This window comes from Gracilinanus agilis, chromosome 3, assembly GCF_016433145.1.
Source record: "Gracilinanus agilis isolate LMUSP501 chromosome 3, AgileGrace, whole genome shotgun sequence".
Taxonomy (NCBI): Eukaryota; Metazoa; Chordata; class Mammalia; order Didelphimorphia; family Didelphidae; genus Gracilinanus; species Gracilinanus agilis.
Window position 1 is genome coordinate 182,023,164 of NC_058132.1, and position 16,543 is coordinate 182,039,706.

The window sequence follows — 16,543 nt, forward strand, 5'->3', positions numbered from 1 at the left end:
TTTGATTGAATAACATGTTCAGATTTGGGAAATAAAAATGCTCCATGGTAAGTAGTCATCCATTTAGAATCATGGGATCCAGAGTTGGAAGGGACCTTAGAAATCATCTAGTTTAGCACATTCATCTTATAGGTGAAGAAATTGAAACCTTAATGGAGAAGTGATTTGCCAGAGAGCTCCTGATTATTCCCCAGTGCTGTCCCAATTAGATCAATTTGCCATTACCTATTTCAGTGTGTGTGTGTGTGTGTGTGTGTGTGTGTGTGTGTGTGTGTGTGTGTGTGAGAGAGAGAGAGAGAGAGAGAGAGAGAGAGAGGAATGGATGAATGAATGAATGAATGAATGTGCATAAAGGACTGTGTGAATGGTTGCTTAATCTCCTGATTAAATTGCAGGGATGACAATTTCTATTTTTGCTTCTAGTTCCAGTTGGAATGAGACTGATTTCACAATAAAGTTCTGCCTCATTGTGATAAAGAGGTATTATTGTGCAGAGTGCTGGGCTTGGAACCAGGAAGACGTGAGTTCAAAATCCTTCCTCAGGTACTTACTAGTTCACCATTTAACCTCTGTAAGCCTTAGTTTCCTTATTCATAAGGTGGAAGTATTAATATCACCTACCTCACAGATTTGTTGTAAGGATCAAATAAAACAACATATGTAAAACATTTTGCAAAACTTAAAGTGCTAATGATAGCTATCATCACACCACCACCAGCACTACCACCACCACCACCACCACCACCACCATCTATGGCTATGCCAATGAAATGAAAGCTGTGGCAAATTCTACCATAATGGAAAAGCTTCAAGTTCTATCTCAACAACAGTTGATACTTGTTTTCCGAGGAACAGTCTACCTAAGCATGGAAGAGCTCAGTAAAAGTAGCCTAGTCACTTGGTGATAAATTCTTTGGTTGTCAAAAAGAAAAATACAAAATGTCTCTAAGTCTTTTGAGCGTTCCCCTTACTTTTAAAATGCCAGCAGCAGACCATTTAATTCTCCTTTTGTTTCTAAAATATTAGCAGTAGAATGTTGGAAAATGAGGGTGCAAGGAAAAAACAATTTTTAGGATATTTATAAATATTAACTTCATTTAGATCCTTGTTCAATGACCAAAGAATGGACATACTCCTGGAGTGCCTGATTTATAACAATCTTCATATTCTGTCTACTAATGAAACCAGAAGACCAAAGGAAATTGCATGGAAAGATTCTCTTTGTGGAGGTTCTCTTTGGGGTGACAAATAAAAGATTATAAGATTATAGACACAGATTTAGGGCCTGAAGGGACCTTAGTGCCTATTAAGTCCAACCTCCTCGTTTTTTCATGTTAGGAAATTGAGGCATAGAGAAATAAATTGACTTTTTGAGTGATGCAGATAATACATGTTTGTGATAAGATCTGAATTTGGTTCTTTTTGACTAGTATCAACATCCTATTCCCTATGCTATCCCACAGAAGTCAGCAAAGCTAATTTTTATCATAGTTGTCTAAATGCAACAAAAATCAGTTAATGAGGCACTTGGTTTTCTTGTACTCAACTGTTCATTATAATCATTTGCAAAAGCTATGATTAAGATAATTGTAGCCTATATGTCAATATCTCTTCAAGAAATTTAGAAGGAAATGGAATTTTATGAAGAATTTGATAAAACTTCAAATTAAATTAATTTATACTTTAATAATAAATAACTTCAAATGCAAATGTATATGAAAAGATTGTTGGAAAAATGATCCTAGAGTACTAAATGATGTAAGGATGGGATTTATGCAACGGGGATGGGACAAAAGGAGCCAGAGAAGGAGTGGCTGACAGTTGGTGACAGTTACTGGCAGTAGAGACTAGAGAGAATTCTGGGAAATTCTCTGGAGGAGGAAGCAAAGAGAAAGACTTCCAGCAGAGTCTGTGAGGAAAGAGGTGGAGAATATCCTAGCTCAGATCCAGTCCTGAGGGCTTCCTGAGGATCTTTCTTTGGACATTGAAACCCTGATTCCCTAGTCAAAGATTCCATTGCATCTCACCCAGCAAGATTTCAACCATCCAGTTAGCTAAGTGTTTTGACTACATTTTGGGAGTGTTCTCTTGGTCTCCTTCTCTCATTATCCAACCTTGCTGGTCTAATTCACAATTATAGAAAAGGATAGAAACAGAGAAATAGAAATAGAAATAGGAGAAGGAGTGAGGGAAGAAGCTTGGGAGTGGGAACCTCAAAGGTTCCCACGGACCCCATAGAAATAGAGAAGAGGGCATCCCAAAATCCCTCTGCCCTTCACACCTTTCTCTAACCCCTGAATTGCGAATAATAAAAGCCATTCATTAGATAGCATTCTGGAGTGCCTAAGAGACAATAAGGGGGAGGGGAACCACAGCTTGGTCAGGCTTTTTCCATCTTAAAGCCAGACCATCCACTATGAAGTTGACTGACCTTGGGGGAAGCTTGTGTGAACCCCGCCCTCAATAAGAATTGGATTGGGGTACCACATACCTCATCTTATAGGGAAGCCTAGTCCCCAACTCCTGTGGGGTGGTACTACCATCCAGGTCACCCAGTTTTGGAGTGACACCTCCTCGAAGTCTCCCAGTGTATAATCAGTGGGAGGAGAGAGGAAGAAGAGTCTCACAACATAGACTTTCTCTCTATCTCTGCTCTATTGTAACATTGGTTACTTGTCTCTCTTTATTGTTACAATGAAAAAGATTAAAAGCCATAGAAACCCTATTCTTATTGAGAGGTGCCAAAGATAACAAGTATCAAATAATATCACAAAAGAGCAATTATTATAATCTTACCAATAAGAAATGACTGGATACTAATATAGTAGTGATTTTCTAGATCAGTTGCTATCTATATATACAAACAAGGCATTGACTTGTTAGAACAAAGATTAAAAAACTCTAGAAAAAAGAATAAAAACTGATACGTTCTTCACTGGAGACAACTCCAATCTGACCTATTTAAACAAGCTGTTGACACCAAAATAAAAAAAAATAGAGAATGAATTAAAGAATGGATATAAACATAGAACAAAGATAGGAGGGAAAATTGGACAAGATAAAGTATTCACAGAGGATGTTTGGTTTGGAGGTAGCATAATTTTGAGATCATAGAAGGATCTCAAGATATCTAAAAATAGAAGATCATAAAAAACTTGGAAAAATAATTTAAAAAACCCCTTACCTTCCATCTTGGAATCAATACTTAGTATCAATACTTAGTATTGATTCCAAGATGGAAGAGATAAGGGCTAGGCAATTGGGATTAAGTGATTTGCTAGGAAATGTCTCTAGGCCAGGCTCTCAAATTACTGAACTACCTAGCTATCTTCATTTAGTGTTATAAAAATGCTTAGGAAATATCAGTAAAATATTCAATAATACATCTACTTTCCCATTTCTCCATAATTTTTATATGGATAATCTCTGCATACATGGAATGTATCATTTATGAAGATGTGAGAAAAAATATATAAGTTTTCACAAACATTATTCTGAGGTTGACCACATCTTTATTGTCATACAGCTAAATGAAAGAAGTGGGTGCAAGAATCCTCTGTGCTTATTTGGTGAGTAAAAAACCATCTGATTTGGTATAGAAAAAAGCTATTTTAAAGCCTTTCTTTCAACGAAATATCCCCCAGATCATATCAAAATTATAGAAAATGCTTTGAAAGATTTAAGAATAGGAATAATTAGGGGGGCAGCTGGGTAGCTCAGTGGAGTGAGAGTCAGGCCTAGAGACAGGAGGTCCTAGGTTCAAACCCGGCCTCAGCCACTTCCCAGCTGTGTGACCCTGGGCAAGTCACTTGACCCCCATTGCCCACCCTTACCAATCTTCCACCTATGAGACAATACACCGAAGTACAAGGGTTTAAAAAAAAAGAATAGGAATAATTATTAAATAGAAATAATAATTAAAATATAAAAATAGGAATAAAAATTCTAATAGAAATGATTTTGATTGTAAATATTTAAAAAGTCATGAACTATAAAAAATCATATGCTTGCCAATTGTGTTGGCCACTGTCATGGAGAATGTCTAGTAAAGGTCAAATGGAAGAGGGAGTCCTAACAGATAGAGAAGATCTTCAAATGCTCTTGGATGTGAATAGCTAGTCTTGAAACATTGCAGAGCCTCCTTGATGAGATCCATAATCACTTAAGAGTTTGGCCTATCTATCCAACACAGGAAAAAATTCCCACTTTCTAGATTATACTATGCAGTTAAATGGATGACACATAGTGATCGATCAGTATATATATATATATATATAATCGGAGTTATGGGAGATGAGCAAAGGATTTAACTAGAACTTAATAGAAGGAGAAAATTGTCTGGATATTTTAATTAACACTAGCTTTCCCCTGAAACACTCATTTTTTTCAATATTTTTTCAATATTTCTAAGGTACTGCTACATGACTGGGTATCATAGAATATCATAGTCTTTTCAAATCTGACTTCAGATACTTCCTAGCTGAATCTCTGGGCAAGTCATTTAATCTCAAATGTCCAGTCCTTACTGATATTCTGCCCTGGAATGGATACTTAGTATCATTCTAAGATTGAAGGTAAGGGCTTTAAAAAAAAGAATCTTATAGAATCTTCAGAATCTTATTCTTTTAAATACTTCATTTTTCTTAATTCTTAATTCTCCTGTTCTCTAATTCTTTTCTCTCTGACTTCAAACATGCCCAGGTCTTCTCTCTTTTGAAAAACTTTTCTTTGATCTGCTGTCTCTTTCAAGTACTACCCAATTCTTCTCATTCCTGTCATTAAAAAAAATATGAATAGTCTAATTCCTGCCTTAACACTACACCATCAAGTAACTCTTTCAGCACCTAAAATCTGCTTTCTCTTCTCATCATACTATACTTCCCAAAGCTCTCTAATCTAAAATCTTTTCTTAGTCCTTATTTCTCTTAACCTCTCAGTAGCACCTGACACTTTTAACTACGACTCCTACTCAAAAATGTCTTTTCTTTTGCCCTTTATGGCACTAACGCCATTTCCCCCCATATCTTTTGCTAACATTTCTCTCTCCCATGCCATTTCTTTCTTGAGGTTTAGTTTTCAGTTATCTATTCTTTGAATTCTTTCCACAGAATAATCATTCAGCCTCACAATTCCAGTTACTAGGTTTGATCTCTTTTTTGAACTCCAATTTCAAATGTTAAATACCATTGGCTATTAGCTTAAAATTTTTACTCAGGCATTTCACAGGCACCTCAGCTCTTTATGTCTAGCATTGCATCTTCAACATGGCAAAGGAAGAAACACTGGCTTTGGAATCAAAAGAATTAGGTCTGATCCCACCACTGATATCTGCTACTTATGTGACCTTGGAAAAATTCTTTCATCTTCCTGGATCTTGGTTTGCTAATCTGTAAAATGAAGTATAAATGTTTAAAAGATGATGACCTGGGAAATCCCTTTCAGGTCTAAGATTCTATAATTATTGCAAATATTAGTTCTTCTTCCTGAGCTCCTAGTTTATGTCAATGATACTATTATAGTTCCAAATCACCCAGGCTTGGTCTGACTCCTTCTCTGTTTTTGTAGCTATCTAATCATCAACCAAATACTGTAGATGTCCTTGTAGTTGATTATGGGAATTTCCAAGCTGACTAGTGGGAGTGAACAAATATTTGGAATTCTTTCACAAGCAGGAAGCCCCCAGGTTTTCATTGTTACTAAGCCATGAAAGAATGTTTTGTTCTTTGTCCAGGACAGAAGACAGACTTCACCAAGATACAGAGATGGCAGCCAAGAGGGGATCCAAATTGTAAGATCGTTGAATTTTAGAGTGAGAAGGACCATTTTTTCTGCCTCTTTCAATCTATAGATGAGGAAGCCGAAGTTTAGAAGAAAAAATGACTTTGCCAAAGGCAGGAAGTCAGTGAACAGAGCTGTGACTCTATCTATAAGCCCTTCTCTTCTAGTTCTGTTTCCCCTTCCTCAGAGTATCTTAGAAAAGTTCAGTTATTTGAAATTACCTACTTTATCCAAATGGCCCTCACCAAATCATAAATCAGGGAGAAGTCAGAAAAGCTTCTGTCAACTAGAGACCTATTAGACAAGCACCACTCAACCACTAGGAGACTTTTCAAAGAACTGCATCATAGTCAGGCTGCACCTAGAGAATTTTTTCAAATCATGGAAACAATGATATTTGCTGGGCTAAATAATGGTTTCAGGATGTGAGCATTCATGAAGAAGGAAAAGAATGCCAAGAATCTTCACTCCTTGATCATTACCTCACTCACATAATAGCTTCATCTTATGTCCGATGGACACATAAGGAGAGAGGTGAGCACTGTGTCAGGGGAATGATGGAGATGATAGGAAATGACATTATAGATAGACTACCCTTCTGCCTTGATAGTCCATTTCCATATCAACTATTCCTCATTTTCTGTCAGGAAAGTTTTCAGATTGATGACAATGCAGGAAGTCAGAGATATAACAACTTCAGAAAAAGTTGGTAAAGGAAGATAGACTTTGTGTGTGTATGTCTGTCAGGAATCCCCTCTCTCTCTATCAAAATTATTAGAGAAATAGAGGGAAATTCTCTGGCAAAGATGGATCCCCAGAGAATGAGCAAGCCCTGATGACTTGAGAAGGGTCTTCACTAGGGGGGTAACATTGTAAACACCCCTGATTGGGTAAGCATAGATCCTCTTCAGGCAAAAACCTCCCCCCACTAGGTAAAATGCACAGGGGCGGCCTTGCTCAGATGGAGTCTGGCTTGAGCTGTTATCCTCTCAAAATCCCTTTGGTCCCTCTGTGTCCCCTGAATAAAATTTCCTTATCTGACTATTTATTGAGGTTAGATTAAGGTAGCTGAAGGTGGGGAGAGGGAAGAGGTATTTGGGAATTCCTAATTTCTAATCCCACAAGGTCCTTCTCCCTGACCCAATCAATGGCTGAATCAGAAATTCTCCTTCCTTTCCCCTATTCTTATCCTATCTAAAATCTATGCTAATGGAAATATGATAGGGACTTTATGTAAGGCTAAGGTTAAGAGTCTTCGCGGTCTGCTCTGGGCCTCCCAGTGTCCATAGACCCCCAGGAATAAAAGAGACCTCAATTTCTATGTTGGTAGTTGAAACTGACAGGAATCACCAGGCTTTGAGGTATATATCATCAAAGGAAACCCTTTGGGCTGACTTTCGATGGGTCCCAGGCAAGTAAACCTTCCGACCAAAAGCCCTTGGTTCAGGTTCCTCCTTCCCAAGATACCTTGCTTCCTTCCAACTGATGGCCTATGACAATCAAGTCACCTTCCAACATTCTGAAGGCTTCAAGCTCACAATCCTGTTCTTACAATTCTGACTGTGTGACTCTAAGTCATGTAACTTTTCCATTCTCCAGTCAGTTCTCTCTAAAAAGACTATAAATTCCAGAGAAAGTGAGTCATCACCTGGATAAATCCTATACCTATGAAATTATGGGTTCAGTTCCCTTTCCTCTATTTATTGCTACTATTTAAGTGATTCACAAGGCTTTATGCCTACTTAACTATCTACTTATGTATCTATCCATCCATCTAACTACCAATTCATCTATCTATCTATCTATCTATCTATCTATCTATCTATCTATCTATCTATCTATCTATCTGTCTGTCTGTCTGTCTGTCTGTCTGTCTGTCTGTCTGTCTGTCTGTCTGTCTATCTGTCTGTCTGTCTGTTTTTCTTTCTTTCTATTTATCTTTTTGACCCCATCTCTTTTCTGAACTTCAGTTCCACATTTGTAAATTCCTTGTCTCTACCTGGAGGTGTCATTGCCACTGTGAATTCAATATTTCCTCTTCCCCCAACTACAGTTTTAATTCAACAAGCACTCATTAATTGCCTACTTTTTGTTGTAAGGCATTGTGCTTGAAGAAGATAAAAAAAAAACAGCCCACCTCTTACCTTCAATTATATATATATATATATATATATATATATATATATATACAATCTGCACACAAATGCCTACTAGATCTTAGAGTATCTGCATTTGAAAGGAGAAAATCATGATTTCCATATAGATAGATGGATTTCTTCATAACAACCCTAAGAGGTATTTCCCCCATTTCATGAATGAATGAACTGTGCTCTGAAGAGGCAAATGCCCTGTCAAAAGTCACAGTTATGATTTGCCTGAGATTATACAGATTACTGGGTCAATATGTTATAATAATAATAATAATAATAATGATTTACATAGTGATTCTATATGTCAGGCACTATGCTAAGCACTTAACAATCATTATCTCATTTGATATTCCGAATAACCCTGAGAGGTGCTATTATTACTCCTGTATTACAGATGAGGAAACTGAGGCTAACAGAAGTTAAGTGACTTACCTAGCATCCCTCAGTCAGTGAGTTTCTGTGGTGGGATTTGAACCCAGGTCTTCCTGACTCCAGTCCCAGTTCTCTGGGCATTGTGGTGCCACCTGATTGACTTGAGATTCGAATTCTAAATCCAGTGTTCTTTCCATCAGGCTACACAGCATTGGATGCTTGCTAACCCAAATGAATTTCTAAATTGGTGGATTTTAAATTGGTATCATGAAAAGAGAAAATTCAGGTAATTGGGAGAGAAGATAAAGAGGGAAGCTTTTTTGATCTGAAGGTCCAGCCTTCAAAAAACAGAATCTTTTCAATGCCATGAAAAGCATCAGAGCTGCTGACTTTTCTTCCTTGTGTAGTAGCATTATTGAGAAGTAAAGATCTGTTTTTGTATCTGGTCGATGGAGGAAAAGAGGAGAATGAAGATTGAGAAATAAGTGACCTATTTGCATTCTGTATATTTTGTATATCCATAGTTATTTGTATATTGTCTTCCCCATTAGAACCCAAGCTCCTGGGGGAGAGGAGCATATAACTGTTCCTTGTCTTTTTTGACTTTTTTTGGATCTATCTTAAGTACCTGGCACATCCCAGATACTTACTGAATGTCTATTGGTTGTGATGATACTCAGGCTATATGGTACCATGGAAAGAATGTTGAATTCATAATAATCATAACTAACTTTATAGAGTACCCACTAAAAGACCAGGCAAGTGCTAAGTGCTAATTACAATCTCTTCTGATTCTCATAATAATTCTAAGAGGTAGGTATTATTATTATCTCCAATTTACAGGTGAGGAAACTGAGGCAAAAAGTGGTTAAAAATTTGCCCAAGATCACACAGCTAGTAAATATCTGAGGACAGATTTGATTTCATCTTCCAGTTTCTAGGCCTGGCACTCTATCCATAGTGCTTTCTGGTTGCCTAGGTAGCTAGTAATTAGATCTTAGCTCAAATCTGATCTCTGACATCTAGTACTTAAGTGACTTAAATGTCACTTAATGTGCCTGGGCATCAATTCTCCTCATTTTGTAAAATATCATTGGACTAGGTTACATAATATTCCAGTGTCTGGCACACTGCAGTGTCTGTCTGATTAATAAATGCTTATTAACTGATTGGAGAATCCCTCCCAACTCTAAATCCTATGACTGGAATTTTCTCTAAGGAAACTTCTAAACTATTTCTGCCTTTCACAACTTCTTCCCATACAGACTCTCTAAAACTGTTTTTTGCTTGTTTTTGCTTTGTTTTTCAAGCTGACTTTTAAGACAATGACATTTATGATGTGTGTGTATGTGTGTGTGCATGTGTGTGTGTGTGTGTGTGTGTGTGTGTGTGGAAGGGGAAAGGCAGAAAGACAATGTAAGAATGGGAGAGTCCAGTGGTTACTGATAGTCAGGATACATATGAGTCATTTATCAGAATGCAAGATATTTTTGATAATAGCTAAGTGGCACAGTGGATAGAGTGGATCTGGAGCCAGGAAGACATGAGTTCAGGTCCAGCCTCATATACTTACTAGCTGTGTGATTCTGGTCAAATCACTTCTTCCTTTTTGCTTCAAATTCCTCATCTATTGAATGAGCTGGAGAAGGAAATAGTATACCACTCCAATATCTTTGCCAAAAAAATTCTAAATGGGGTGAAGAGATGGAGATGACTAAACGATATCAATAACTTTTCAAGTAAGTGGCTGCCTGCAGTGCTGGTGTCTCTTTACTTTTACAATTGATGTGGATATCTAAAATTATTCAGAGGCTTGGTGTGTTTTAATGTTGGGAAAATAGCAAGCTCACCTGTCTTTGAAGAACAGTAGTTCCTTTCCTAGCATTGTCACAGCATCAAAGGATGCGCTGGAGTCACAGACATCAGGGTCTGATGGATTGTGAGGAGGGACGTTGGGCACATTGGGTCTTTCAGTGGCTGTTTTGCGAGGTCCTAGGATTCAAAAATCAAGTTGACAAAATAGACTTTTTAAATAGTTTCCTGTGCCCTTTGCTTTCATATATCTAGGATACTTGTGTGACTTCCTCATCTTTTATGGATCACCTTTCCTTTGAAGTCTTACACATTTTAAAGATGGAGAAATGGAGGTTCATGGAGGATAAATAATGTGTCCTAAGTTAAAAAAGTTAATAGAGGACAGAGATGGGTCTAGAACTCAGAAAAGAGGTTCAGTCATCATAGGTTCTATTTTAATCTACTATAATATCGGTTCATCTATTCTGCTATGAAGAATCAGAGGTAAGGGTTTAATTGGCTAGCTTTCTAAAGTGTTCTAAAGCTCTTATGTTGTTCTTTGCACTTGGATGTCCATTTGGAGAAAATGTAAGATCACATTTGTAAATGAGTAGAGCTCTGCATGTTGGCTGTAAAGCATCCATCTTATCTCAGGAGATGAATTCTGCTCTAAGATCCAAAGGAAAATCAATCTTCTTTCTTCATCCCAGCCTAATTTGCTTTGGAGAAAAATTCTCAACCCTAATTCCAAATCAAAGAAGACAAAGGTGTTTACATAATTGGGGAAATAAAATATGGTTTGGACAAAGCTAACCTTAAGTAATCTCTACTTAAATTGCCATTATCAAGGTTTAACAACCACTAGTTGTTGGAAATCAAATTTTATTCCTTGCATCACTCACCTATGCTTAGTTATTAGGTAAGCTTAGGGTTTATACCATATAATGCCTGGATCCCTTTCACATCATCCTTGGGGAGGCGGAATCCATAAGGATGTTGGTATTTGTAAGTTGGATACATCAGTGCTGAGGGGTCAGTAGAATGGGCCAATCCCAATGCATGGCCAAATTCATGGGCAGCAACAGTGAATAAATTGAATCCTAAACAACATGGGAGAAATAAAGTCAATGTGGAAATAGATTTATATTTTCATCATCATCATCATCATCACAATAATAATAGATGATTCTATAACATTTTAAGATTTATGTTGTACTTTAGGCGTTATCTTATCTCATTTTCATCATCTCATGGGGAATTAAGACCAAATATAGTTAATGTATCTTTCAGTGATAATTGTGCAACCAACTGATTTACTCAGAAGTTTATTATTAAGACTTATTCAGAAACTATACTTTTCCTGTGTCATCTTTCTTATTCCCACTTCCATCAGAAGGAGGGCAGTATAATGCTTGACTTGTGTTCTTTCCTTACATTTGTACAAATGGGCCACTTAGAGAAGATGCAAGTTGACTAACAAGGAACAATGGGTGAAAGTTATAGGATAATAGCTATATATGAGGAAAATAACTTTCTAACAATTAGATCTGTTCAAAATTAGAATGAACTGCCTTTGGGTTAGTGAGTTCCCTATCACTGATATTTATTCAATGATCACTTGTTGCTGGATGTTGTAGTCAGAAGATCTAATGACTCCCGAGTTACCTTATATCTGTGATTCTATGTTGCTAGTTTGCATAGACTTAGTTACTGGCTTCTTGTTTTGTCCCGTGTGACCACGTCCTATTTTGTACTCCAGCATCAGCAATTGTATCCCTATGTTTTCCCTTATAAAGTTCCTGCCTTGTAACCCTGTCACATTTCCCATATCTTCCAGAGGAGGACTAAAGGACTTCTGGTAAATCATAGACTGCATTACCTCTGCTCAGATTCTCTGCATACCAACTGTCTGCTTTGTCTATACCTTGCTATCAGACTGCACAGATGCTGTGTTTGACCAACCTACTGAGACAAACTCTTCTTGTACTCCACTGGAGCTGCCAGATCCTGATAGTTAATCTATACAGTTCTCTGAAACTGGATGTTATCATCTTCTCTCAATGCTCCAGTAATCAGCTCATGGTCTCTCCTAGACTCATCTACACTTTCCTGAGTCACTTGACTCACCCTATCAAAATTCTGATTTTCAGGTTCCAAGAATCCCTGACCTGGTCTATTCTGTCAATGTGCAATGACCAAGTCCTGGTACTGACAGATAAGGGGAAGATAAGACTCAAATTAGTCGATTTTGCTAATTGTTATTTGTTTTCTGGGCAAGGCATATAATTTCATCCTAAATTTCATCATTTTAGTTCCTGGTGAGGAAACTGCCTCTACCAATGGTCATTGGTAATTCTTCTGTAATTTAGAGTCCAAGAGAGTTGTCCATATCACTAAAAGGTTAAGTAACTTGCCCCTGGTCATATAACTAGTAGTTTATTGACTCTAAGGAAGGCTTTCCATTTATCCCTCCATTCTTTCATGCTATTTATTATTATTATTATTATTATTATTATTATTATTATTACCACCTGCTAAACGATTTAATGAAGTAGCGCATTAAAGTCAGTGGAAAAGTAAGATGGAGAGTGGGATCTAGGAATTTCCTTCCATTTTTTGGTTCTTTCTTGGAATAAGTACTTAGTCAACTCCTTATTAGCCATGCACATTATGTCAACAATATGGGCTGTCTCAAAGAGCTACATGGTATCCCAAAGTCTTTTATCCTACATATTTTTCTTTTGGAAAAATCCTTCCCTCTCTGAACTCCAAGTGTTCTTTTAAGGAGTCAAATAGGTATCCTCCTCTTCTCTTTTCTCCCTATTAATTCAGAATAGAAACTCCTTCAAGGCAAGGAGTAGGTAACTTTTTATCCCCAGTGCCTAGTCGAGTGCCTTGCCTTTCTTTTGGTTTGGGTCTGTGATTTCATGGGTGTAGGGAACTCCAGGTGAGGACAGTCCTCTACCAGTGTAGATAAGCAGCTGTTTTTCAACTTGGTTGAGAACTGCCTAAAGCACTGGGCCCTTCAATGACTTGCCCAGCATGACACAACCAGCAGATGATAGAAGTGGAGCTTGAATGAAGGTCTTTCTTCCTGACTCTGAGGCCTGTTCTCTATCCATTACTCCACACTGCCTTCCTTGCACACAGTAGGCATTGAATAAATGTTTGTTGATTTGAGTTGATTGCTTGCAGATGACAGTGATAGAAGAGACCTTGTTGCTGCTTCTTTCTAATAGAATATGTGGATTATGCTGAAGTGAAACAGACCAAACAAGGATTCAGCAGCACAGTGGAAGGCAGAGCTTTCCCCTTATGGGGTTTAATGACCTTTGTGATTTTTGGCTTACTTGTTTTCCTTAGCCTGGCCCCCTAGTTAAAGGCTGGCTTGGACCGTTGAGCCACAGGGTTTCATGTTGGAGGCCCAGGAGAAGGTACAATATTTTCCAGGTTATGGTGAATTGTGCATATATACCATTCGTTCCCATAGTCCACTTCTCAGCATTGTCGAAATGTGTGTCTCCTCCCAGGCCTTCTCCAGGGGCAAATGCATGGGCCAGAGTCCCTCGAGGACCATCGAATGGGTATGAATCCCCATGATCTACCAAAGAGGAGAAACACACCAACAAACATTTAGTCTGACATTCCTTGATTTCAATTAAACATGGTTCCCCCAAACCACGGACACAAAACCTGATAAAATAGAATTGTCATGTATAGTTTGTATTTCAGTAGAAAAGACAGTAGATTATATTTCAGTAGAAAAGGAGAGTCAGATTATGTTACTAGAGGATCTGATAGACTTCATTCTCTCTGTCTTTTCTGCCAGGGAAAGCTTCTTTAGTGCTCTAAGGGAAGCAAGAGGCATCAGGATGGACAATGCATTCTTGATGGCACCCACTGCGAGTTAAACCAATATCTGTGGCCAATTTTAGTAGTTTTAGACTACATCAGTTTCTACCTCTCTTTCTTAGACTCCTTAGTTTTCTTCAAAGCTGAAATGCCACCTTCTATATCAGCCTATTCTGATTTCTCCAGCTGTTTGTGACTCTCCCTCTGTTGTTCTGCCTACTTCTCCCTACCCTCAACAATTTTATCCAGTTAATTTTTTAGAGTTTTTTTTCTTTATATTATTTATATTTTAATTTTATATTTAATTATATTATTTATTTATATTTATATTTTGTAGAGTTAATGTAAAATGGGCATTGAGAACAATCTAACAGGCAAAAGAAGTTTTGCTTATTTTTATTTACATTTTATAGAGTTAATTTAAAATGGCATTGAGAACAATCTAATAGGCAAAAGAAGTTCATAAAAGGATTTATTGAGGGGCATATATGGAAGGGAAGTGGGAAGTTCTGGCCTTGATGATGATGGTGGTAGTGATGATGAGCCTCAAGGAATCAGTACAAGTGTTTGAGTTTCAGCTCTTTCTTGAGCTTTAGTTAGCATGATGTTGTTTGTTCTTGTTTGCCTGTGTGCCAGTGTAGATGGCCTAAGGACATCATACCATTAGAGTACCCTAGGAATAGCTTTCCTCCATCATAAAAATGAAAATACTGGAGACCACCCAGCCAAGTCGACAAGAGAGTGGGAGCAAGAGAGGTAGTGGGAAAGAAAGTCAGGAATGAAAAAGGAGGTAGAAATTCAAGTAATGTGGTTTCTATGTAAAGGAGAGAATAAAATTGAATAGATATTAATAGGTATTAAATAATAGGTTATTATAACTAATTATAATAAATTATAACAATTATTATTGATAATAAATTAATAGGTATTAATCAGATATACAGGTAAAGAATAAGTATTAAAATGAGAAACAAATTATTTATCCTCCATCAGTCCAAAATTTTCTGAGAACTGTTTCAGCTGTAACTTCTGGCCCAACTAGTGAAAGACTACAATATGGTAACTTTGCTATATAATCTGGGCCCTTGTGTATCAAACTCATTTATGAGAATATTGAACTGTTTGATTGCAACCAAAGCCGTACAAAGACTAACCACTATAGCACTATTGGGGTGTCTATGGGCTGAGCATAAAAAGGATACATTACCTCCAATTTCAAAAGAAATCATGATATCTGCTTCTCCTGTGTTTTGTCTGACAAAATTCAGAGGGACAGCATTACTCCACGCCTGTAAGGCCATGTCTACTGCTTTGTCAACTTCCGCATGGGTCATTGAAGATGTGTACTTTGAGACTCTGTACAAATGAAAAGAAAATGTTTTCTATTTTGTGAATTGTTCTAAATGAAGAAACTGAGTATCATAGTTTTTAAAAAAATTACTTGTCCAGGCTTTAGTTTTAGAAAGCAATCAATTTTTAAAAATTAAATAAAATACTCTAGAAAACAATCAGATGACAGTGGAGAACTGAAATGAAAGTTGAGAAAAATGTAGGGCTTAAAAATATTGTTCCCTAATTTGATGAATATGAACACACACACATTTTCTTGGAAATGAAGGAAAGAAGTAATTGTATACTAAATGGATGACCATCCTCAAACAAAGAGATTAGGAAATGGAAGACTTCAACTAAATAATCCAGTGAAAACCAATGTGGGCTTAAAATCACAGGATTTAGAGATGGAAGGGAACTTACGCCAACTCTTTTATTTTTAAATGAGGAAAAATGAAAACCAGAGCCAACCACTGTTAACATACTTATGTGGACTGTTTAACTCTGACAAGAGTCCAAGATGAAGGGGATTTTGATGTAGATCAACAGAAGATAGCCCAGGTAATGATACTCATAAGGAGAGTTATGTAGAGCTAAGGAAAATTTTTAAGGAACATTAGTAGATAGTGGATGGTGTAGTGGATAGAGTACTGGACCTAAAGTAAGGAAGACTCATTTTTGTAGGTTCAAATATGACCTTGGGCACTTACTAGCTGTGTGACTCTGGGCAAGTCACTTAATTCTATTTGCCTCAGTTTTCTCAACTGTAAAATAAGCTAGAGGTGGAAATGGCAAATCATTCCAATATCTTTGCCAAGAAAATCCCAAATGGGGACACAAAGAGTTGGTCATAACTGAAATGACTGAACAACAACAGAAGTAGATAGAGAAAAGAGTAATGAGACTTCAGAAATCAGAATTGAAGGACTGCTAAAAATAATTTTTATTGTTGTCATAATTCCAAATTATTTTGATTCACAATTTTACCAACCCTTTAATGATTTGCTATTCTCCTACATGTATTCACATATATTATTCCCATTTTTTATCATTGCCATTTTCCTGAGTATGAAGTGAAACCTTAGGGTGGTTTTTATTTGCATTTAACTATTAGTGATTTGCACCATTTTTTCCCATATGGATATTAATAGTTTTTAATTTTTTTAACCCTTAACTTCTGTGTATTAGCTCTTAGGTGGAAGAGTGGTAAGGGTGGGCAATGGAGGTCAAGTGACTTGCCCATGGTCACACAGCTGGGAAATGTC

The 16,543-nt window shown here is 37.1% G+C and overlaps 1 protein-coding gene across 1 annotated transcript in view; it reads right to left on the reverse strand.

The window, feature by feature from the left end:
• Window positions 1-16,543, reverse strand: part of MMP20 (matrix metallopeptidase 20) — a 50,579-nt gene that overhangs the window by 20,223 nt on the left and 13,813 nt on the right. The window contains exons 3-6 of the mRNA XM_044666257.1: window positions 15,154-15,302; window positions 13,570-13,695; window positions 11,033-11,194; window positions 10,151-10,292 (exon numbers count right to left, since the gene is read on the reverse strand). Of these exons, the coding sequence (XP_044522192.1) occupies window positions 10,151-10,292; window positions 11,033-11,194; window positions 13,570-13,695; window positions 15,154-15,302 (579 nt within the window). The remainder of the gene's footprint in view (window positions 1-10,150; window positions 10,293-11,032; window positions 11,195-13,569; window positions 13,696-15,153; window positions 15,303-16,543) is intronic.